At 42.1% G+C, this 23,390-nt stretch overlaps 1 protein-coding gene across 1 annotated transcript in view; it reads right to left on the bottom strand.

Annotated features, from left to right (window-relative positions):
- Nucleotides 1-23,084, bottom strand: part of Pon2 (paraoxonase 2) — a 33,958-nt gene extending 10,874 nt beyond the window's left edge. The window contains exons 1-3 of the mRNA XM_027389883.2: nt 22,937-23,084; nt 13,241-13,311; nt 137-192 (exon numbers count right to left, since the gene is read on the bottom strand). Coding sequence (XP_027245684.1) covers nt 137-192; nt 13,241-13,311; nt 22,937-23,010 — 201 coding nt within the window. The 5' untranslated portion in view covers nt 23,011-23,084. The remainder of the gene's footprint in view (nt 1-136; nt 193-13,240; nt 13,312-22,936) is intronic.
- Nucleotides 23,085-23,390: the final 306 nt, after the last annotated feature.

Below are 23,390 nucleotides of genomic sequence, written 5' to 3'. Positions count from 1 at the left end.
AGCCTGACCTGTCTTTTTTCTCAGAATTTACTTTGAGAGGTAAGGATTTTAAAATCTGTTTCCACTCTATGGGCTTAAATGAATGGCCGAGCAGGTCCGTTCCTGGCTGCGTGTGGGACAAGCAAATGGTACTCACCACACTAAAGAAAGCCAGACCATTGGGAAGAACATCAATGTCCTCAGCACCCGCCTCTGCAAGTTCAAGGAAGAGATAAATGTCATTATCAAACTCTGCTATTGGCTTCAGATAACATAACTGCAGCTTTGTTTACTTTATCTGAGTGTCTATTTCTTTAGGGATGGTTCCAATTTCTTTTCCAAGGCACTATTGTTTTTAATAAATGTCAGTCTATACCCTCTCCCACAGTGAACTTCTGACTTTAAATGCTAGATATTTTATGTTTACTCAAATCAAAGTCAAGTTATCACCACATTTTCAAGTTCGATACAGAACAAGTTGACATCTGCACACTTCTAGGGTAAACATCCAGATGTCTGTATGGAAGTAATTGACAACAGGGGAATATTACTTCCACAAGGAAAGGCCCACAGTCATTTAACCATGCAAATCTCCCGTCCCCCTCTCTGCTCATTCAGTCTGAAGCAAAAAGACATTTTTTCTCATTAACAGAGAGAAAACACCTGGGATTTCATATTCCCTCTCAAACAAAAAAATGGAAAAGAAAAAGTGGTTATTTGTTCTCATAGCAAATAAAACTTCCAATTTAATCTTAAAATTATAGGAAAAACTAGGGAAATAAAATTGATGAAAAGTACCCTGGACCTATTCCCACCCCTGACTCCAGTCTCTGGGCCAGGCTACAATTGCTATTGATTGTTATTGACTGTCTGTGGTATCCTCCACATAACATAGCAAAGAATTAGGGGGAAGACCTTCCCCACGGCCTCACTGTACACATTTCACAGACAGATAATAGAGATCCAAACATAAGAAAAGGATAAAAATGGCTTATATTAAGCCAAATCATGACACATTCTTTCAGTCCAAAAGATCCAATCGTCCTCCTTAACACCACTCCAAAGGTTATAGCTGAGAAAATTTGTAGGCTGTCAAAACCAAAAAGCATTAATGCCACCATTCTGGTTTTGATTCATGACTCTGCCCATAGGTGGCTTGGCTCTCCCCACCCCTTTACTGGATCACAGAACAGAAAAATAACACAAGGAAGTTTACTTTACAGCAGTGACCCCTGTCAGGTCGTCAGAGGGAAGTCTTTTTTTTATTCAAATTTCCATTTAATTTCTGTTTAAATTCATTCGATCTGAAATCAAATATCCTAATACAGTAAACAAAACACAAGGTGAAAAGCAGAAAAAGTGTTGCCCTCATATCACTCCTAATAAGGCAGTTGAAGAACTTATTCAATAGACGCAAAGCCAGCAAACACTGTCAGAAACCCATCTTTAGGTGCTTCTCCAGAGAATCCAGGGAAATAATACTTGTGCTGTGGTGTTAAAAGTCAAATGAGAAAGGTACTGTATTAATCAGCAACAGACCACAGGCCCTGGGTGACAAATATCATTATGACTGTTTTGTTCAGCTAACTAGTATCTGTTTCTATAACAAATGCAGATGTTTGGATATTGAATCTTTTGAGGTACTAACCATTTTCAAAGCCTCAAAATCCATTCTTCATACATTCAACATTTCTCATGGGAATAATCTTTGATCTAGCCCTTGTAAGTTAGGAAACATACAACTGACTGAATAGTTTTGAAAATCTTATAAACAGAGGCTTAAGCATGCTCTAGTGGTGAGGAAGGGTCCCCAGGTTCCTGGAGGGCCACAGATGGGCTTTAGGGAATCTATGAACCTGCTGAAATTCTATTAACTTAAAAATGCCTTGTTTAGCAGGGCGTTGGTGGCACACGCCTTTAATCCCAGCACTTGGGAGGCAGAGGCAGGTGGATCTCTGTGAGTTCGAGGCCAGCCTGGTCTCCAGAGCGAGTGCCAGGATAGGCTCCAAAGCTACACAGAGAAACCCTGTCTAGAAAAACCAAAAAAAATTGCCTGTTTATATTGAAGATAAGAACTTTTTTGTAACAAGGATCATTGGTTTATAGCATATTCACACAAGGCTCTGTAGTAAACTATAATGTCTAAGAATCACCTTGTATGTTCAACTTTTGACATTAAGCACCATGCGATTATTATCATCTATGAAGCCCATGCTTGAGTTGTTGAAAGAAAAGAAAGAGACTCTTACAATGCTTAATCAGTTCAGGAGTTAATGGTCTTTGGCCTCTGATGGCACCCCCACACATGTGCGCATAGATACAGACACACAGAAACACACAGTCTAACACACTCTAAAGATTCTTTTTCTGGGCCCATGTCTTATAAACTCTATCAATTTCACCCCCCCCAAAAAATCATTTAAGAAAATTTAACTTCATGTACACATCTATGCATATAAAAAATAACAAAAACATCACCAGTGTTCTTCGAGTGGTAGACGGATGATTGGTTTCTGTTTTCTACTTTATTCTTTCTGCTTTTTAATCTTTCTACAGGGTACAGGTATAGCTTTGTAACAGGATTCACACCTGGCATGGATGGGGCTATGTCCATCCACCAACCCCAAAACTAAATGCATACATAAGTTAATGGACAAATAACTCAATGACAAGATAACGATACAATTTTCTACAACAACAGTAATGCATTAATAACTAAGAAGACAAATTTAAAAGATACTTCATTTCAGCCACATTGTACCTTTTTTCTGTTTAATTCTATGGCCCCACTCCAGTCAGGAAATTGAATCCTCTGTCTTGCTTACTTTGGAACATTTTCCAGCTCTACTTGCCCACGTTCACATTTGTAGCTAAGATCACAGTAGGCTTTTATCAGCTCCCATCACCCCTTTCAATGACTCCAGTGCAATCATTTCTGCAGGAAAAAGCTTTCTTCCTTCTCAAATTCAATAGTAATATCAGCAGTGATAGCTGCTAATGTAATTCAGTGCTTACAAACTATTTGTAAGTCATTTCCGTAATTTCAAATAATTTCAGTACAATAAGCAGTATCATTTTCTCATATTTTCTATATAAGAAGCGGGAGACTCTAAAAGGTTAAGCAAATTATAAGTTGATCAATCAATCAATCAATCAGTGTCATAACTGGGATGGTAGGATTGGAGTCCTTTGGTATGACTTACAAGCATCAGTCTATTATTTACTCAACTTTCTGTAAGAACCGAAGCCTGGTTCTCCCTAAAACACCACACTTGGCCAGCAAGATAACTCAGTGGGTAGAGCTTGTCACACAGCCTGTCTGAGTTTGAGTCCTGGAACCTACAGAACCTACTCCCCAAAGTTGTCCTCTTTGACTTTCACACAATGGTAAATTAATAATAAATAATCAAACAAATATACAGATTTCACTTTGTAAATCCAGGCATGGAAAATTCCAGAATTTGGGATTTTCTCCCAAATTTTTGTTTTCTTGTCTTTCACTAAAATCATCAATTCAAATCTTGAAGCTTTCTTTAAAACCTTTTCTCTAGAAATTCTTCCCTAGTAGATATCTGCTTGAGACCATTTTTCTTACTTCAGCAACTGTCTATCTGCGTCAGAGAAGGCCAGTGGTTTTATGATCCCACACTCTCCTGCTTTCCTCTTAGCAACAGACACGTAACAACACAGCTGCCACAATTTCTTGCTGACATTGATGACCATGTGTATAAGTTCAGGTCAATAGGACATGAGGATAAAAGATATACACACTATTGGGCAAAATAAGATAAAAAAAAAAAGATGTGCATTCTTTCCTACCCTTTCCTGCATAGAAATTCGAACAGATAAGGTTGTAATCTTGGGCAAAAATTGAAGCAATATGTTGGGCAGTTTTATTATGTCATTAACCTTTGCTCCTGAATGTCCACATGAAAAGCAGCCTTCTGATCACTCTGAGCCCTTCACTAGACTATTGTGTAAAAGAAAAATAAAAAAAACTTCTTTAACTACTGTAACTTTCTGACAGCAACTTAGGCCTTAATACAACCAAAAGGGTATATGTGTATTACTGTAGCTTGTCTATTATTGTTATTGTTGTTGTTATTGAATCCCATTTTGTACCTCCAATTAGTCCAAAATTCTTAAAATAGACCAAGGTGGCCTTGAATTTACGATGTTCCTTCTGCCTGGGCTCCCAAGTTTCAGGATTACAGGCTTAGATCACCACACCCTCTAAATTTTTGATTCACTACTCTAGTACATATGCCAATCACTCAGAGAGAAGATATTACATTGAAAAATAATTTACAATATCTGATCTCTTTGGCTCTCAGATTCTTATGTGTCATATAAAGAAGAAAAGGTAATATAAATATGTATCTCATTGGTTTGTGCTTGCTTGTCTAATTTTTACACAGGTAGACTGTGGAATAGATGGTAAAAGCTCTAAACCCAAAATGAGCTCAGAAGAGAAATGGGTATGGTGATTAAGAGACTAGAAACTTTGTCTTAGTCCATAAGTCTGAGTGCCTAGCTTTTGGAAAATAAGGTTGTTTTGAATCTTAAACTAAGCTCAACTCTACCAGTTCTTGACATTATACTTTTTATTATGTAGATGCTGGTATTTCACTAAATTGTCAGTAAATGAAAGCTTGCCTATAAGATTGACAAGGAGGAATTTAAAAATGCAGTAAGTAGTAAACTCATTTTCTTCACCACAGAAAATATGCATCTTGTATGGTATATAGTTAAACATGTTACTGGTTAAGACAGAAAGATAATATGATAGGATATATGATAGAGACACATCCAAAACAGTTAAGGGTTACAAAAAGTTCATTTCCAGTGATGATTCATGTAGCCTTGGTGAGTGTGTGTGTGTGTGTGTGTGTGTGTGTGTGTGTGTGTGTGTGTGTGAGTGTGTGTGAGTGTGTGTGAGTGTGTGTGTGAGAGTGTGTGTGTGTGTGTGTGTGTGTGTGTGTGTGTGTGTGTGATGGGGACAGAACACTAGCAGGAAGGAGTCTCCACTCTTGAACAGATTGATACCAAGTGTCAAGTTTCTACTAAAGTTTCCCCAAATGGTTCATCCTTAATCTTGTGCCTACCACAAAAATGTGCATTTGTGTACATTGGGAATGCTGGTCCAACAAACTTATTCCTTGTAATCAAAGACCATCAGGTAGGTAAGTAACTGCTGTCAATATTTATACCCAGAAGTTTTAGTAACCATTACACATTGCTAACATGGCACTCAGCGAATGCTCATTTGGTGTGTTCTAACCACAGAGCAAAGGCAAAACAGAATGGAAATAAGACACAATTGTAATTAGATCCAAAAATGTATCCCAAATGTGCTTCTAATTACTTATCGTCTCCGCTCTGTTGGCTTCTGAATAGCCTCAGAGGCATTAAACACTTCAGGAGAGGGGGCATAGGTGACATATTCCCCCCTTCTCTCCAATTCCAGACAGCAGCTCACACACATCACAACATAAAGGTCACAAACAGAGACAGATGCCTGTTCAGAATACAAATGCTGCTGGGCTCTTTTTCCTCAGAGGCACACTCCATTCCAGTGAGCTGTAACAGGAACACATTTGGCAGTTTGTCCAGTAATGTGTCTGATTGTGCCCTATTGTCTTCTCTGAGACTGAAAAATCACAGAAGGTGGTCTTCACAGAGCTGGGGGGTGTTTAATAATGTGACAATTATTAACTCAAGAGCCAAAGTAACCAAAGGGTTCAGTGACCCAGCCTGCCAGTCTTGTCCAACACCCTTCATAGATGTCTCTTGGCTCTTGCCAGACCAGTTCTGAGGTGCTCACTCTCCCTCCCTCCCTCCCTCCCTCCCTTTCTCTCTCCCTCTCTCCCTCTGTCCCCCCCCCCACCTCTGACAGGAGGCAGGATAAAGTAAATTTCTGGATTACTTGGGACTCCACAAAACCTTCAGTTCTAGAACTGCCTACATTATCCAGCAGAAATCAAGTCAGCCTGGTTTTTGAACCTGAGTCTGGGTGTTCCACTTAAATGTCTGGACAATAGTAAGAAAGAGAAGCCCCATGAAAACTATGGAGAGTAGGGAGGAGGAACTAGGACTCGGAAAATAACAAAGACAGCAATGGAAAAAAGGGGACAGAACTCATAAGAAAGAGGGCCAGCAGCACACCTGTAGGGAAACTCTTGGGAACACAGAGACTGCGTTTGCTGAAGCGAACTTAAAAGAACTAAGAACTTAAGAGAACTAAGTCCCAATACTGTTTGGACTTAGTATTGTTATAAATTGGTGGCATTATCACTTTTGTCAACTTGATGGCAATTCATTGATGTTTACCAAAATTTAATTTCCTAAAGAAAGAAGTCTCTCTCTGTTATGGAGCTATTCACAGACATACAAATGCAAGAGCAACGATGATCACTGGTTTGTGTAAGGAACCCTTCAGCAGGGTGAAGAGAAAATCCAAAGAACAGGAGGATGTGTGCACCAGCTGTTCATTTCACAAGGAGTTAGTATGTAGAATGCATAACCAAACACCAAAATTCAAAATCCAACTGAAAAATGGGCAAATGTCCCCAGTAGACATTTAACAAAAGTAGATACACAAAGAACTGATAAAAAAAGGTGAATGTCTAATTATTAGGGAAGTACAAGGCAAAACTACAGTAAGATATATCTTCTTCCTTCAGAATGGCTCAACTGAAAAAGACCCAAAAAACAAATGCTGGTGAGGATGCAGAGAAAGGGGAAACTGTACCTACTTGCTAAGGGGTATGGTGTGTGTGTACATAATATAATCATTGTGGGTTAAAAGTGCAGAAGTTCTTGAAACTGAAACAAACTACATATGATCTAGCAATCCCTCTACTGGATAGATAGCCAAAGAAATGAAGTCATTAAATCAAAGATATATTTGCATAACTATGCTTATCACAGGATATTTAAAACAGGTATGATGTAGACTCAATCAAGATGTCCACCCATGGATGAGTAGACTTTAAAAAAATTGGTAGTCCTCATTTGTAGCTATTTTAGAGTGTTATTCTGCTATAAAAGTGTGAAGTCTTTCTTAGGGTCCTCCTTGTTTTCTAGCTTCTCTGGGTTTGTGGATTCTAGGCTGGTTATCCTTTGCTCTATTTCTAATATCCCCTTAGGAGTGAGTACATACCACATTTGTCTTTCTGTGTCTGGGTTAACTCACTCAGGATGGTTTCCTCTAGTACCATCCATTTGCCTGTGAATTTCAAGATTCCATTGGTTTTTTTCCACTGAGTAGTACTCCATTGTGTGAATGTACCACATTTTCTTTATCCATTCTTTGTTTGAGGGGCATCTAGGTTGCTTCCAGTTTCTGACTATTACAAATAATGCTGCTATGAACATGGTCGAACAGATGTCCTTGTGGTAAGAATGTGCATCCTTTGGGGTCTATGCCTCAGAGTAGAATTGCTGGATCTTGAGGTAGACTCATTCCCATTTTCCTGAGAAACTGCCATACTAATTTCCAAAGTGGCTGTACAAGTTTGCACTCCTACCAGCAATAGAGGAGTGTTCTCCTTTCTCCACATCCTCTCCAGCATAAACTGTCATTGGTGTTTGTGATATTAGCCATTCTGACAGGTGTATTATGCTATCTCAAAGTTATTTTGTTTTGCATTTCCCTGATGATTAAAGATGAAAGGGACAAGATCTGAGCAAATTGGGAAAAAAGGAAGGTGTTGGGAGAGGTGGGAGAAAGAGGAGTGGAGAAGTGGGGAGGAGAACACGAGGGAGCAGGATGATCGAGCTGGGGGAAGAACAGAGAAGGACAACAAGAAATGGAGGGAGCCATTATAGGTTTAAAGAGAAATCTGGCACCAGAGAAATGTCCAAATGTCCAGATATCGACAAGGATGACCCCAGCTAAAAATCTAAGCAATGGTGGAGAGGTCACCTAAAATAACCTTTTCCCTATAATGAGATGGATGACTACTTTAAATGCCATCATAGAGTCTTCATCCAGTAGCTGATGGAAGCAGAAGCAGAGATTCTCAGCCAAGCACTGAGCCAAACTCCTGGAATCCAGTTGTAGAGAAGGAGGAGTGATGAGCAAAGGGGTCAAGACCATGCTGGGGAAACCCACAGAAACAGCTGACCTGAGCAAGTAGGAGCTCACGGACAGCTGGGGAAGCAGCATTGGACCAAACCAGGACTCCTGAATGTGGGTGTCAGTTGGGAGGCCTGGGCAGTCTATTGGGTCTCTGACAGTGGAACCAGTATTTATCACTAGTGCAAGAATTGGCTCTGGGAACCCATTCCCTATGGAGAGATACTCTCCATATCTCAGGGGAGGGACTAGGTCCTGCTCCCAAATGATGTGACAGACTTTGATGATCCCCGTGGGAGGCATCATCCCCCCTGGGGAGTAGATGGGGGTAGGATGGGGGGTTTGGGGGGCATGAGAAGATGGGAGAGAGAGGGAACTGAATTGGGATTAGTATGTAAAATATGATTGTTTTTAATTTAAATAAAACTTTACTTTTTTAAAAACAGGTGTGATGTCTTAAGCCAGCTGTGGGGTCATATAGTTATAATCACAGCACTTAAGAGGCTGGGGTAGGTAGATCATGAGTTTGAGACCATGTGGAGCTAAACAACAACTGGTAGGCTAACCTGGCCTATACCATGGGACTATCTCCAAACCAAAAGCAAACCAAAACCTCTGTAAAACAAAAATGAAGAGCAAAGGACAATAGCCTCTTGTTTGCAGTAACAAGGCTAGAACTGGAAAATGTTATCTATCAGAACAACAAGGCTCAAAAAGACAAGTGGTAACCTAGTCTTATTCAATTGTAGAAACTAAAAAAAATAAATTTGTCATATATAAATAGAGACCATATAACATGGGTCAGGGACAGGGGAATAGCAGACGGAATAATTCATACCAAAATAGGGTTGGAATTTGTCTTAATGCTCTATAGCACAATGGAGTAAATTCAGTCTACCATTAAGTAGGTCCTTTAAGATAAAAACAAGGGGAAAGTTGAAGGTATTCAACACTTAGTAGTAATAGTATCTGAGGATGGAAATTTAACTCATTTGATTTAATTTAATCATTGCAATTTGCACATATGTATAAAATTTTAATACTGCACTCCAAAGAAACATGAAGAGATGTTTTCCATTTAGAAGATAAAAGTTAATAAAGGAAAACAATCTGAAATCTACATTTTTGATATAATTAACAAATAAGGTTTCATTGCATAATCCTATGTATTCTAACCAAGCAGGAGAAAGCTAGTTACTTAGTTAGAAAGTCTGAGTGTTAATCTGGTTCATGTAAAAATTTAATAATATGGCATAAGACTGAAGCTGCTCTATAATATCTTTGACAGAAAGAGTACAATGGAAATCTTGTGCACAATTCCCCTTGAGGTTTGGTTGGAAGGAAAGTTGACCAGTTACCAGTTTTCCTAATTTGGTCTTTAGTTCAATATTTGTTTGATTTTCTCCTCCTCCCCACTTCAATCTTTCCTCTTCTCATTTCCTCTTTTGTCTTCTTTTTCTCCTCAAACAAAAAATACCCCTCTTAGACAAAAACAAAAACGAAAACTTCCAACTCTCTTATAGCAGCATTCACATAGTAGTTCACTAGTTTTTTACGTCTACATTATTTATTTGGAGATATTTGGGTTAATTTGATGAAAACTCTAAAAATGTAGACCTCCTTTCCAAAGCCATGACAATAGGGTGTGCTATTCTACATCAAGCATTCCTTCAGTTTTAAAATATTAGGCACTTCAATCAAAATGAATACCGTCATTCTCCCCCCACCCCACTTTTGCCTCTGAGGTAGTCTGTGGAATTCTTTTGCTGAATTAATACGGTTAAGATGAGATTCCTCAGGGAAATGCTCTGTAATCTGGACAGAAATTTATATGGTAAGAGATTATAATTAGCAACTCAATGGGTAAACAAATGTGGCAATGGATTTTTTTTTAGCCTTAGAGCCCCACATGGGAACCCATACTTTTGAGGTGGAAGCAGAAGTGTTGTTATGAGTTCAAGGTCAACCTGAGCTACAAAGTGAGTCCCAGCTTAGGCAGGGATACAGAATAAGCTCTCTAATAATGAAAATATATTTACCACTCCCGAATTTTACACTTCAGATGATTAAACTATGAACTCTGCATTTTGCAACACATACTTTTTAACATTTTAAAGAAACAAAAAGCCTTACAACACACCAAATGTACATTAAAAGGAGACTTAACAAATAAATGATAGAACATGGAAATATTAAAAAAAATAATAAGCAGTTTGAGGCCAGCATGGTCTATACAGTGAGCTCCAGGCTACTCGGGGCTACATGGACCATATCTCAAATGAAACCAAACAATCAAAAAGCCCCAAAACCAATAAACAAAACAATAACAAAAAGAAATGTGGTTCAGTTGGTAAACTGCTTGCATTCCATAAAGATCTGAGTTTGATCCTAGCTAGGCAAATGAAAGCTACTGTCTCCAAACAAAATGAAGAAAAACAAGGTAGATTGCACCCAAGAGACATTAGCCAAGGTTGTCCTGTAGCCTCCACACCGATACACGTGTGAATGAGTGGGAGAGCACAGCGTACACAGATGTATGTACGAGTGCGCGTGGCCCACCCCACACCTGTACACATGGACACCTGTCCATACCTGAGGGATAGATCTACAGATCTACATGTGCCAGCTCATGAAGCGGCTCACACCATTCAGGAAAAAGCAGAGCAAAGCAGAAGGGACAAAGCTCCATCAGATGCCATTTGTGAATGTATAGTTTTGCCTGCCTGTGCACTAAGTGTATCGGGGAATTAAAGGGTTTTATCTGTGGAGCCACCTCTGTGAAAGAAAGAAGTTTGCTGAAGACTGTATACAACATTCCCACTTTAGATTGCATTTGAACATATAATGTTTATATGAACTCAGAGACAGTACTGTTCAGTTGTCTAAGAGGAAGGTAGTTTTGTGGATAGAAGTGGGGAAGACAAAGTATTAAGTGAAAACTCTGGTTCAGAAATATTCCAAACTTACCCAAAGGTGTTATCGGCTATGAGGAGCAGGACACTTCTGCATCATACAGATTTTAGTTTGCTTAAAAACAATCCAACTGTCTATTTTTGTGCCAGTACCAAGCAGTTTCCAGGACTATAGCTCTGTGATAGAGCTTGAAGTCAGGGATGGTGATGCCTCCAGAAGTTCCTTTATTGTACAGGGTTGTTTTGGCTATCCTGGGTCTTTTGTTTTTCCATGTAAAGTTGAGATTTGTTCTTTCAAGTTCTGTGAAGAATTGTGTTGGGATTTTGATGGGGATTGCATTGAATCTGTAGATTGCTTTTGGCAAGATTGCCCTTTTTACTATGTTGATCCTGCCTATCCAAGAACATGGGAGATCCTTCCACTTTCTGGTATCTTCTTTGATTTCTTTCTTTAAAGACTCAAAATTCTTACAGTACAGGTCTTTCACATTTTTGGTTAGCGTTACCCCAAGGTATTTTATGTTGTTGTGGCATTTGTAAAGGTTGATGTTTCTCTGATTTCTTTCTCAGCACATTTATCATCCATATATAATAGGGCTACTGATTTTTTGAGTTAATCTTATATCCTGCCACTTTGCTGAAGGTGTTTATCAGCTGTAGGAGTTTCCTGGTAGAGTTTTTCGGTTCACTTATGGAAGGCCTCACCCTCCCTTGGGAGCAGAAAGGCTATGGGATAGGTAGGGTGTTAGTTGCAGGGGCAGGGAAGGAGGGGGAGGGAAAGGGACTTGGGATTGACAAGTAAAATAATTTTCTTTCTAATTAAAATTAAACAAACAAACAAACAAAAAAACAATCCAACTGTCTCTCCCCTGGTCAATGCTGTCTCATAGAGGCTGGAGGGGCATATTGTTGCTTACTTCCATACTACAGCTTTTAGAATATTCCAAAATAAAACAAGAGCCCAAGAGTTTTAAAGTCTAAAAACCTCCAAAGTCCACATTGTAAGTAACTAGTAAGTTTTGCCCATGTAGATGCTGCTGTGTATAGCAAGAACAAAGCAGGAAGCAAGGTGTTTTGATATCTGACTATCTCTAATCACACCGTGGGCTACCTTTCAGGAAAGCCCGCATTTCTATAGCTGTTGATAAGTTAATAGCAATTACTAAGAATCCACTAACTCCTAGGGACTTTGGCAGATGGCGAAGGTAAAAACCAACAAGACAGGGACTCTGCCCTGGAGGCAATGACAGAGAAGGTGGAGAGGCCTGCTGTGTCTGATGCAGAACCAAGGTGCTCTTAGAAGCTGCCCCCCCCCACACACACACATAGCTCAGACAGCTTGTCACATCCTATATAGAGTCAGGAGGGTAGGACACGCCCTGGTTATTTGCTCTCCCTTCTGTGTTCACAGCTAAGAAGATTAAATAGGAAGAGTTCAATGTTGCTGCTTCTGGTGGTTTGAATGAGACTGGCCCCCATGGCTTGTATATTTGAATGCTCGGTCCCCAGTTAGAGAAGGTGGTTCCCAAAGATTAGGGGGTGTGGTTTTATTGCAGGAGGTGTGTAACTAAGGGTGGGCTTTGAGGTTTTGAAAGCAGACCTCGTCTTTCTGCCTGCAAGCTCTGGCTCGGATGTGAGATGCTGGCTACTGCTGCAGTGACATATAGATTGTATGTACTTATGCTTGCTTTCTGTACTCCAGGTCGTGGTGGTCATGGACTAACTCTCTAAAACTGCAAGCAAGCCCCTAATTAAATGTTTTCTCTTATAAGTTGCCTTGGTCATTGTGTCTCTTCACAGCAACAGAAAAACAGCTGCTGCTGCTGCTGCTGTTTCAAATAAATAGCAGTAAGCATCAATTATACGTCAGGGAGAAGACCAGATGTTGGTGACAGGCTGGTGAGCATGATCAATACTGATCCTACTTATGTAAAATGTACCCTCCTTCAAAATTCCCACTACTGGTTGGCCACTAAGATATCAGAACACAGACTGTGGGGGCAGAAGGGGGGCATATAAAGTTTTCACTCTACAAATGCAATTCAAAGATGTCCTCCAAGGGAACCCAAAAGCAAACAATAAGCATATACACAATTAATTAGCCTAAGAAAGAATACAGGAAACCTAAGATCAAAAGGAAAGGGCCAGAGAGGTACCTATTGATCGTATGAGCTGTCCTAATAATTGCTAAACTACAGTAAAGGCGCAGACAGGGCTGGCAGCAAGCACTGGAAGGCACCACGGACAGCGAGCACCTTCTCATACATACCGATTCCTTTAATCAGGTGGCAGTTTGGCAGGTCTACAGATTCTACTTCTCTGGAGGCTTTAAGTCGATTTCTGGTGAAAAGAAAAAGAAAACTATTTGTGTATGTGTTCCCTGATTCACCTCAGAAAGGTTTTCAAGTGGTGTAGAACAAGCCATAAAGGAGATTGGGGGGGGGGATACAAGTGTAGGAACATACAAAGCACAAGAAATAACATTAATCCCATAGAGCCCTCAGTTCTCCACATGGGCAGCGCTGGAAGACAGAGCTGTGGACTCAATAAATAACACTTGCTTGCAATTCCCTGAGCAAATATATACAGAGCACCAGCCGTGTACTCTCAGGCCTCTATCCTGGGAAGAGAGGGCAGGTGTCCAGCTGGAAGCCCAATGTTCTGCTGAAGATACAAATGAGGAAAAATGATGGTGACCCTCTCACTGTAGGGAGAAGCTACCAAGAGAAAAGGGCTGGGGGAGGGGGTGCCTGCTGCCAGGGCTGGCCAGCTGAGTTCCATCCACGGGACTTACGGAGTGGAAGGAGAAAACATTGCCACAAGTTGTCCTCTGCCTCTATATCGGTATCCTTCTCACCCTGCCATGCTTACAAAGTAAACATATGAATGAATTTCAAAAAGAAAGAAAGAAATGAGGATGTGGCCCCATTGGTAGAGTCCTTTCATGATTCACACAGGGCCTTGAGTTTGCTCCTCAGTGTGGTGGCACATGGCTTCCATCCCAGCACTCAGGAGGTGGAGGCAGGATGGCCAGCAGTCCGGGTTCATCCTCGAGGACATAGCGAGATCAAGACCAGCCTGTGATGCATGTATGTCTCCAGTATTTAAAAACTTTAAAAGAAACTAGCAATTTCGCAGAACCTAGTTAATAGAGAATTTACAAAGTTTCCATCCTTAACGATAATATTTTGGGGAACTGGAAGTTTGGAGAAGAACAGTAACATTTGTAACTAACATAATGACTCTCTAAAGTGCACTTTGTGGGGGTTGTTTAAGAAAGACACAGAACGAATAACAAAGGAGGTGAGTTATCTCCTACTTCTCTTCCACCCAGAGACCTGCCAGGCAGGCTGGGCAAGCACACAGGGAAACTTTTATTTTGAAGGCCACATACTCTCTGCCTTCTGCTCCTCTTCTTGTGTTCTCCTACTCTGTCTGTTCTGCAGCCAGCAAACTGACAACTGGACCGCAGGGAATGTTACACTTCAGTGTGGTTTCCACAAGCCTTACATTTAAGAGTCAGAGCAGCAATTTGCGTTGTTCTCCTGTGTCCCAGTCTCCAACCCTCTGCCTCCCTGAAGGGCTTAGCCAAAAGGAAGAATGCCTGGATAACCCAGAACCTATGGGACCATGCCAACTATATACACTGTGGCTGTTCATACCGTATGTAAAGTTTACAGAAAAATTCTTTAAATGTATTATTTTATTTATTTATTTGGTTTTTCAAGACAGGGTTTCTCTGTGTAGCTTTGGAGCCTATTCTGGCACTCGCTCTGGAGACCAGCTAGCCTCGAACTCACGGAGATCCGCCTGCCTCTGCCTCCCGAGTGCTGGGATTAAAGGTGTGCGCCACCAGCGCCTGGCTAAATGTATTATTGTTGTATGTGAGGATAATGTGTGTGTTGGGGGCTGTGCAAGCAGGTCTTAAATATGCATGAGGTCGGAGGAGAAACTGGTTCTCCCCTTCTACCTTGACATGGGTTCCTGGGATAGAATTCACCATGTCAGGCTTGTAGGGTAAGCGCTTTCTGCTCTGGGCCATATTTCTGGTGCCAAAATAAAAGTAACACAATCAAATAATATTACATTCCTTGAAATGCAGCCATAAGGCAAATAAATACTATGTGAGTATGTAAATGCAATAAAAATACATTAAATAAAATTTTAAAACAAACAGTAGAATATAACAAATCCCAGTTCCACATATTCCAAGAGCAATATAAGAGGTAAATAACACAACAAGAAGTATAAATATCTATAATTTGCTATGGGTCTAAGTTGGTCTGTTTTATCTGATATACCTCAGTGAATTCATTCAATTCTTCAACTAACCCAGTGAACTGGGTACCATCAAGTGCATCTCACACATGCTAAAGAAAACCAACCCAGAAAGACAGAAGCAAGCTTCTTTGCAGCTGTTTGACAGCCTTTGGTCTTCTCCTGGCTCTTTTCTCAGACAAGATCTGGATTCTTGGGTTATTAGTACCACACAGCCAGGACCCCTGGCAGGTCAGTGGCTCCCTGCAGGTCTCAGTCATCTTCACAAATACAGTAAGGATGAACCTAGAAAGCTTCCAGATTTCACCAATTTCATGTGACTGCAGAGATGCACAGATACATCTGGTGAACAGGTTCTAGGAAGTGTCATGTATCGTTGTCATGGCTACTGGTTGCTTATGAAGCCTGCTATACGATACACACCTAGGGATGATGACAATGCTCACCAACCTTTTCAAAGGTCAGCTGGAGGATCATTAAGTCAATAAACTGTGTAGCTTAATGTAATCTATTCAGGTAGCAGGTTCTGATGTACTGTTACTAAAAGGGCCATCTTCAACTATGTTAGGTGTACCATGCTATCTTTATTTTTTTTTGATAGGGTTCCTCTTCGTAGGCTTTGTAGGCTGTCCTGGAACTAATTCTTGTAAACTAGGCTGGTCTCAAACTCACAGAGATCTGCCTGCCTCTGCCTCCCGAATGCTGGGATTAAGGACGTGCACCACCAACGTCCAGCCACACCATGTTATCTTTAAAGATGCAATCTACCTACTATTAATACTGTAGAGTTATGTGAGAGCTGAGTGTGACTTTTAGCTAACTGAATAATTTTGACCTGGATCTCCTTTATTAGAAAAGAAAAAAGAAATTTGCTTAAGTCCTCTGTGGCCCAATTGCCCCAGTAGGTAACTGCTGGCCATTTTTCCTAGAAGGGCTCTCTGCCCCTGCTATCTAGTAGACTTCTATATACCCCATATGCTATGGCTTCTAAAACCAACACTACTTCCAATTTTCACCCTTCTTCCATTGTCTTCCCACTCCAGAGGTGGGAAGACCCTGACCTTTTTGTATTTAGGTGTATTCAAAGGAGTTGAGTTTTGAAAAAAGAATTGTTCGTAACGGGAAATGCACAAAAAGAGAGTTAGCTACCTCCCTTTCCTCCTCTACAACTGGAATCCATACAGAATGCTTGGCACAACTGCAGCCATCCTGTACTCTTGAGAAGGATGAGGCTGTAAAGTCAAGGGTGGATGACTAAATCATACAAATACACAAACAATCTGGTTCTTTGATTTCCATGTGGTTCTCTCAACACAGAAATAAAATTACTAGTCTGGACTGTAGGATAAACACCACTTTCAGTGTATTTGAGCTATCTGGCTATGGACCATGAACTTTTTCCTGACAGTCATCAACAGGAAATCAATCTCTTTTTCATTCTGAAGACAGCAGTCCCCACCCAGACTGGATCCTGACAGAGGGCTGTTAGATGTCTTCTTACCTGAAGACAGGTAGTAGTAAGACATGCAACACAATGGTGCAGTGTTCTAGGAGTAAAGGGAACCCTGCAGCCACCAGCCAGACCTCTTCTCTTCACCGTATCTCACTGCCTTTGAATTTAAAAAAGTTGACAGGGCTTTATCTTCTGTGCCCACATGTATATAAAAAGGGAACTTTATCTGCTATACACAGACTTAGGAAGCCATTTGGAATTCACCCCTTTGGCCCCTGCAATGCTTACACTAGGTAACTGAAATTTGTGCTTAAGAACGTAAACCTGGGGAATTTTGTTCAATTGCAGAGAAGCCAGGAAGCCGTGTGAGAACTGGGCCATAGGGTAGTAGAAACTGAAGAGCCACCTAGAGCGGTCCTAAGGAATTCCCTGTTGGGCTCACCAGCTAATCTCCCAAGAAGTCAATTATCTACATGTGAGTTAGAGAAAGAAAGGTATCTATCTAAGAAGATAAGAAGGCAAGAAAGCAAAAGGGCATTCTCCCCCACGTGTCCATAAATCTACCTTTTGGTTGGGGGTATAGATGATCTGGAGGAGGACTTGCCTAGCACACACATAGCCTTGATCATCCCTGGCTCTGCATAAACTAGGCTTGGCTGCACAAGCTTGAAATTCCAGGACTCAGCAGATAAAGGCAGAAAGACCAGGAATTAAAGATCATCTGGGGCTACATAAGAAACTTGAAGCCAACCTGAACAACATAAGGACCTATATTTTTTTCCTTTTAAAGCTGATTTACTTATTGTCTAATATAAAGAAGTTCTACTGCTATATAATGTATGTGTATGCCTGTATGGTATATTGTGCAGGGGATTATTTGTGTATATATGTATACACGCATGTGCAGAGGCCAGTGGTCAACCTCTGTTGTCTACCTAAATAGCCGGCCAGGTAATTTTTTTGAAAGAGGATCTCCCACTGGGCTTGGAACTCACTGATTGGCTAAACTGGCTGGCCAATGAGCTTCATTCAGGGTTTACCTGCCACTGTTCCTCATTCCCACTCTGTGCAGGGAGGGGTTTACAGATGGACACTCTTGCTGATGTTGGGGATATGAACTCGTCTTTGTGATGGCCCTGTGGTCACTTTACTGACTGAGCCATCTCCCTACCCAGGCAGTTCTAGACTTTGGACAAAGTGAGCGGCACATTGTAGTCACACAACAAATCATGAGGAGGAAGATGTACACAAACATACACAAACAGAAGTAAAAAGGCTGAGCCTTCTGAAGCGGTCTGAAGGAAATCCTAGAGCTTTCTGTTAGAGCGGTGATAAAAGGCAGTTGACATCAGCTGCTGAGATGGCTTACCGGATAGAAGTACATGCTACTCAATCTTGACCTGGCTCATATTGATAGAACCTAAGGTAGATAGAGAGAACCAACTCCCAGATGCTGTCCTCTGACCACATTCACACACACACACACACACACACACACACACACACACACACACACACACGTGTGCATGACAACAATAACATTTTTAAAAGTTTTGAAGATACAAGCATCCAAGCAAACTGTTGAGACTGTGTCTTGGGGTTCCTGCCCACGCTTTGTTCTCCAGTGTACTAAAGACTCATGACTCGTCCAAGTCTGTCTTTGCAAGAGACAGCAGCTAGCCTGGGAGTGCTGGCCTACTTCTACTTTCTCCCCTTTTGCTCAAGAAGGGAGGGGCAGAAAGGTAGCAAAGGAGCAGCATCCTCCCTGGGGAACCTGAGCCAGCTACAGCTCAATGGGATAAAAGACAACTTCAATGACATTTATCCATTGGGGACAAACTTAACGAAAATTTATCCATTGTTTATCTAAAATGCAAGTTGAAATTTAAGTGGGCATCCTGGGAGAGAGAAACAGCTTGACAGCTAAAGTCCCATTTTTAATAATTGAATAAGCAGATAGAAGGCACTAGTTAGAGCCAAAAGAGCCACACAAAGCAGCCGCCACCCTTTCGCCTTGCCCTGAAAAGCCTTTCCAGCAGGGGACTCAGAGCACCCTGCTCTTTGAAGTAGGGTTTGAGAGGAGGAGGTTGCATTTGATCTTGTCACTACACTGCAGGCAGGAGACTCAGGCTATGCTTCAGTCACATGGTTACCACAGTCAATTCACAGTGCCTAGTTAAATCTGCCTTTAGTGTAATGATGTCACAAACTGCAATGATTACACTCAAAATATGTTATATGGATATGGTTAAGAAGATTGGGGGCTGATGGCTCAGTGGGAACAGTGTTTCCTGCACCAACACAGGGACCTGAGTTTGACCCTTGGCACCCATGTGAAAGCTGTACACAGTAGCACAGGTCTGAGATCCCAGTACTGGGGCTGCAGAGACAGGGGAATCCATGGAGTCTACCAGCCAGCCAGGCTAGGGGAATCAGTGAGCTCCTGGTTCAATGAGAGATCCTGTTTCAAAGCATACCATGCAGAAGAAAGTAATTGAGGAAGACACGAAATGTCCATCTTCAGCCTCTGAGTGCATGCACACACTCACACACACACACACACACACACACACACACACACACACACACACACACACACACGAAATGGTGCTCTGTTTATCTAAACTCAAATGTAACTGGTAAACATGATTGTTTTGGGGGGTTGGGAACAATCTAACACTGACCCCACACACACACACACACACATTCTTACATCAGCCTCTCTGGGGCTTCAACTATCCAATAAAGTCACCAAGTCACCAGCTACAAAATCATTGCTCATCAAAGTTTACCTCGGTCAGGGATTTGTAAAGAGAGTTCGCACCAAGCTGTAAACTACCTACCCTCTGAATTCACTGAGTGTGTGTGGGCGTGTGGGTGTGGTGTGTGTGGGTGTGGTGTAGTGTGTTTGTTGATGGGATGCATGCACACATGTACATACATGTAGAAATCAGATTAGGACCCTGGGTTTGCATCCACCTTATCACCTAGAGACAGCCTGGGTTACAGGCATGCATGGCCCTGTCTGATTTTTACGTGAGTTCTTTGTACCACAAGCTCTCAGCACTAGTGATCCCTCCAGCCACATGGGTTCTCATCTATGCTTACTTTTCTTAAATTTGAAACTATACTGGTCACTCAGAGGGTCTTAAACTTTGGACTTGAAGGTTAGTAAGAAAGGGGAAAAGTTAACTATCGACTGAGCAAAACTCAGCTTGTGGAAACACTAATGATTTAACCGTTAGTGACCACTGGATGAGCCCAGGAATTTTTGTGTCTCCTTAATACTGAATGCACAAAGTCACTTAATCCCTAAGACCTCAAAAGCACAGGAAACCAAAACAGGAGACTACATCAAACTGGAAAGCTTCCATTGAATGAAACAACCAACCAACAGATTTCAGAAACAGCCCACAGAATGGGAGGATACATTTGCGATACACTCCATAGTAGTCAAAACCTGTAAGAAACTTGCATAACTCATTAGCAAAACAAAACAAGAGAATAAACTGAAACCCAAATAAGCAAAAGCCCTCAGTAGAATTTCTTAGAAGACAAACGATGGCCAAAGTGCTTATGAAGAAATAACCAGCTTCACCAGTCATCAGGGGAAAGCAATTCAAGCTCTCCAAGAGATACTATCTCACTCTAGTCAGAATGAGAGCTGCCAAAAAGAGACAGAGCAACAGTGAGCACGTCTCTGTCTATACTGGAGGTTGAATGCATGGTCCCATATAGGCTGGTACTCTCCCATTGAGCCACATGCCCTTTTCAGAAAGAGAGCCTTTTTAAAAGTCTGGGTGATGATGTAAAATGCTATGCCATTGTGAAAACAATATGGAGATGCCTTAAAATGTGTTGAAGTAGAAGTACCATATAGATTCTAGCCATGTCAACACTGGATATATAGCCAAAGGGAATGAAACCCCTGCTGAAGAGATGCTTGCATTTGGATAGTTTCTTTGCACTATACACTACAGCTCCCAAATGGAAAGTCCCTAAGGGCCAGCCACAGAGAAAGGGGAAAGGGCAGTGTGGTAGACCTTTAAAGTGGGTTCTGCTGTTGTCTTCAGCAGGGCAGTGACTATACAATAGTGTGTACTTCGAACTAGGAAGAAAGGCTTTTTCCTATTCTCATCTGAAAAAAAAAAATAGGGCAAGTGCTTACGGTGATGGCTGTGCTAATCATTATAGGTCTGGGAGCCCATAAATATGTACACTTATTGTATATCCATCAAAAACAAAACATGGCCCAAACCCATCTAATGCATGAACGTTCTGCAGAGCCATTACATTGGCCTTGGCATTCCCTACCACAGGCTTAAGCGTTCCTCCTTGTTCCAATGCTCCTACCCCCACACTTGGTGTCTTAGCACCAAGTGAGGCTGCAGCTATGGGACCCTGGAATTATCTTGCAAGCCACACTTTCACTTCGGCCTTGTCTCTCATTCCTGGGGATGCAGTCTGGGTCTCCTTTATCATTTCCAACCCTCTGTGATGCTCTGTTTTCCCCACATCCAGTCCAGTAGCTCTCAACGCTGATGATGCATAGTATACACAAGAATTACCAAGAGAGAGATGTGTGTGGTCTGTGTTTTGATTTTGTAGCGTGGTGCTGGGGCTGGAACCCCAAGCTTCAAGCATGCTGAGCAACGATCTATCACTGAGCTACACTACAGGTCTTTAGGAAAGAGCAAATATTAAAGGAAAAAGAAAATCCTGTACATCGTGGTGGTGTGTGCCTGTAATAGCAGCAAGTTGGGAGACCAAGAATCCAGAGTTTCAAGACTAGACTGAGCTTCAAAACAGAGGATATAGCGGATGTAGCGTGAGACTTCATCTCAAAACCAAGAATTATATATATATATATATATATTATATATATATATATATATATGCAAACCAAAAACTGAAGTCCTAGCCCCACCCCGACCAATTAAATTAGAATTTGTCACATGGTGCCACTTGGATACCAGGGTTCCAGGAGATCCTTTAATGAGGCCACTACTGCTCTGTCCTTATACACTATTTTGTATAGTACAAGACTCCTTAGATCAGCGGGATGCTAAACAACCAATAAACACTAACACTCCCCTTTTGCCTATCAGAGAGAGCCCAACTTCGAAGCCTCAGACACATGGCAAGCCCTGTCCTCCAGTTGCTGTTCGTAACTTTCCCCAACGTGGCCTCTTTGCTGGCACTACACTTGCCACAGGGGATGGTCAGCTTCATGCTTCTCTCCACCCCCCAGCTGTCAGATTGCTCCTCCTTCCAGAACACCTTCAGAGGGCGGCTTCTTTTCTCTTTAACTCTATAAGGATTCCATTTTCCTGTTTTGGATATCCAGTTCCCATATTTTTCTCCTGTATCAAAAAGGACTTCATTGATCCCCCAGGGAAGACCTCACCCTCTCTGGGGAGCAGAAAGGGGATGGGGGAGGGGAGGAGGGGAGGGAGAGGGATCTGAGATTGACAATAAAACAAGCTTGTTTCTAATTTAAATTTAAAAACAAAACAAAACAAATCTGGACTTCATTTAGGGTTCCCAGTTCTCTACAGGAACCTGGGGCAAACATGTCCCTACTACCTTGTAGGCACTCAAATGTTCTGGAACTCTTTTGCAAGAGGCTTATACCCTTTGAATTGGTAACTTGAAAGCCTGATGTCTACCCAGAAGGTTTTCTCTGTAGTTAAAATCTGACCATCGCTCGTTCTGCTCCTGGAGCTCTGGTGAATAAATAAGGAAATGATGTAAGAACAGTAGCTGTCTGTCTTCTTTGATCTCCAGAACCAAGACTGGAGCACCGAAGTTTCCCCAACTATTATATTGGAGAGGCTTGGGTTCCGGCTGTGGAGAACAGCACCAGTGACCTGCAATAAAGCTGTGTAATTAGAGCACCCACGCATGAGTAATGGTTTTGTTTTCAAATTAAAGCACTGGGTTTGGCCCTAGGGAAATTTGCAAAGCTCTCTCTTGTCCGCCTAGGCAGAAGAACCTCGTCACCAGCCCAGGCTGGGAAAAACTTTTTACAAAGTGACTAGGTCGTGATGGCGGTGGACTGGGCCAGCTGAATGGGACACCGGTGATGATCCAAAGTTCTTCCCTCGGCCTGGTCCCCTGAGCTACATGAGCTCTAGCTCCAGTGCGCCCCCCTCCACCTCTACCCCCCCGCCCCAAGCAGCTGGGCCATCCCAGCCTGAGGATCTTCGACCCGGGGTCCTCGGCAGCACCTACCTGAGCGCCAGGAACCGCTCGCCCAGCAGTGCCAGCCCGATGCCCAGCAAACTCAGTGCCACCAGTCGCCCCATGGCGCGGGACCCGCCCGCCGTCTGGCTCCGGCCTGGCCGGGCTGCACGGGACGCTGGGCCAGCTCCCCGCCCCGAGCGCAGGGCCGCGCCTGCTCCCCGCCCAGAGCGCCGGCTCTGCAGCCCAGACTCCGCCCGGCGCCGCGGCCTCGGAGCACAGCCGCACATGGCCGCGTGGGAACCCGACTGAGCTGCCTGCTTTCAAAACGCCCCACGCGCTGCTGCACCTGCTCATCGCCTTGAGAAACTTTGGAGTGACCTCTGTGGAGTCTGCTTCTTTAGTCAAATTTGGGCTCTGCTTTGGTTGTTTTGTTTTGGTGTTTGGGGGGATTTTCCCCTCTCTTTTTATTTATTTTTGGTTTTGAGAAGCTAGGAATCAAACC

This window comes from Cricetulus griseus (assembly GCF_003668045.3).
Source record: "Cricetulus griseus strain 17A/GY chromosome 1 unlocalized genomic scaffold, alternate assembly CriGri-PICRH-1.0 chr1_0, whole genome shotgun sequence".
NCBI lineage: Eukaryota > Metazoa > Chordata > Mammalia > Rodentia > Cricetidae > Cricetulus > Cricetulus griseus.
The sequence above is the reverse complement of the archived record's forward strand: the minus strand, read 5'-3'. Positions and strand labels throughout refer to the sequence as shown.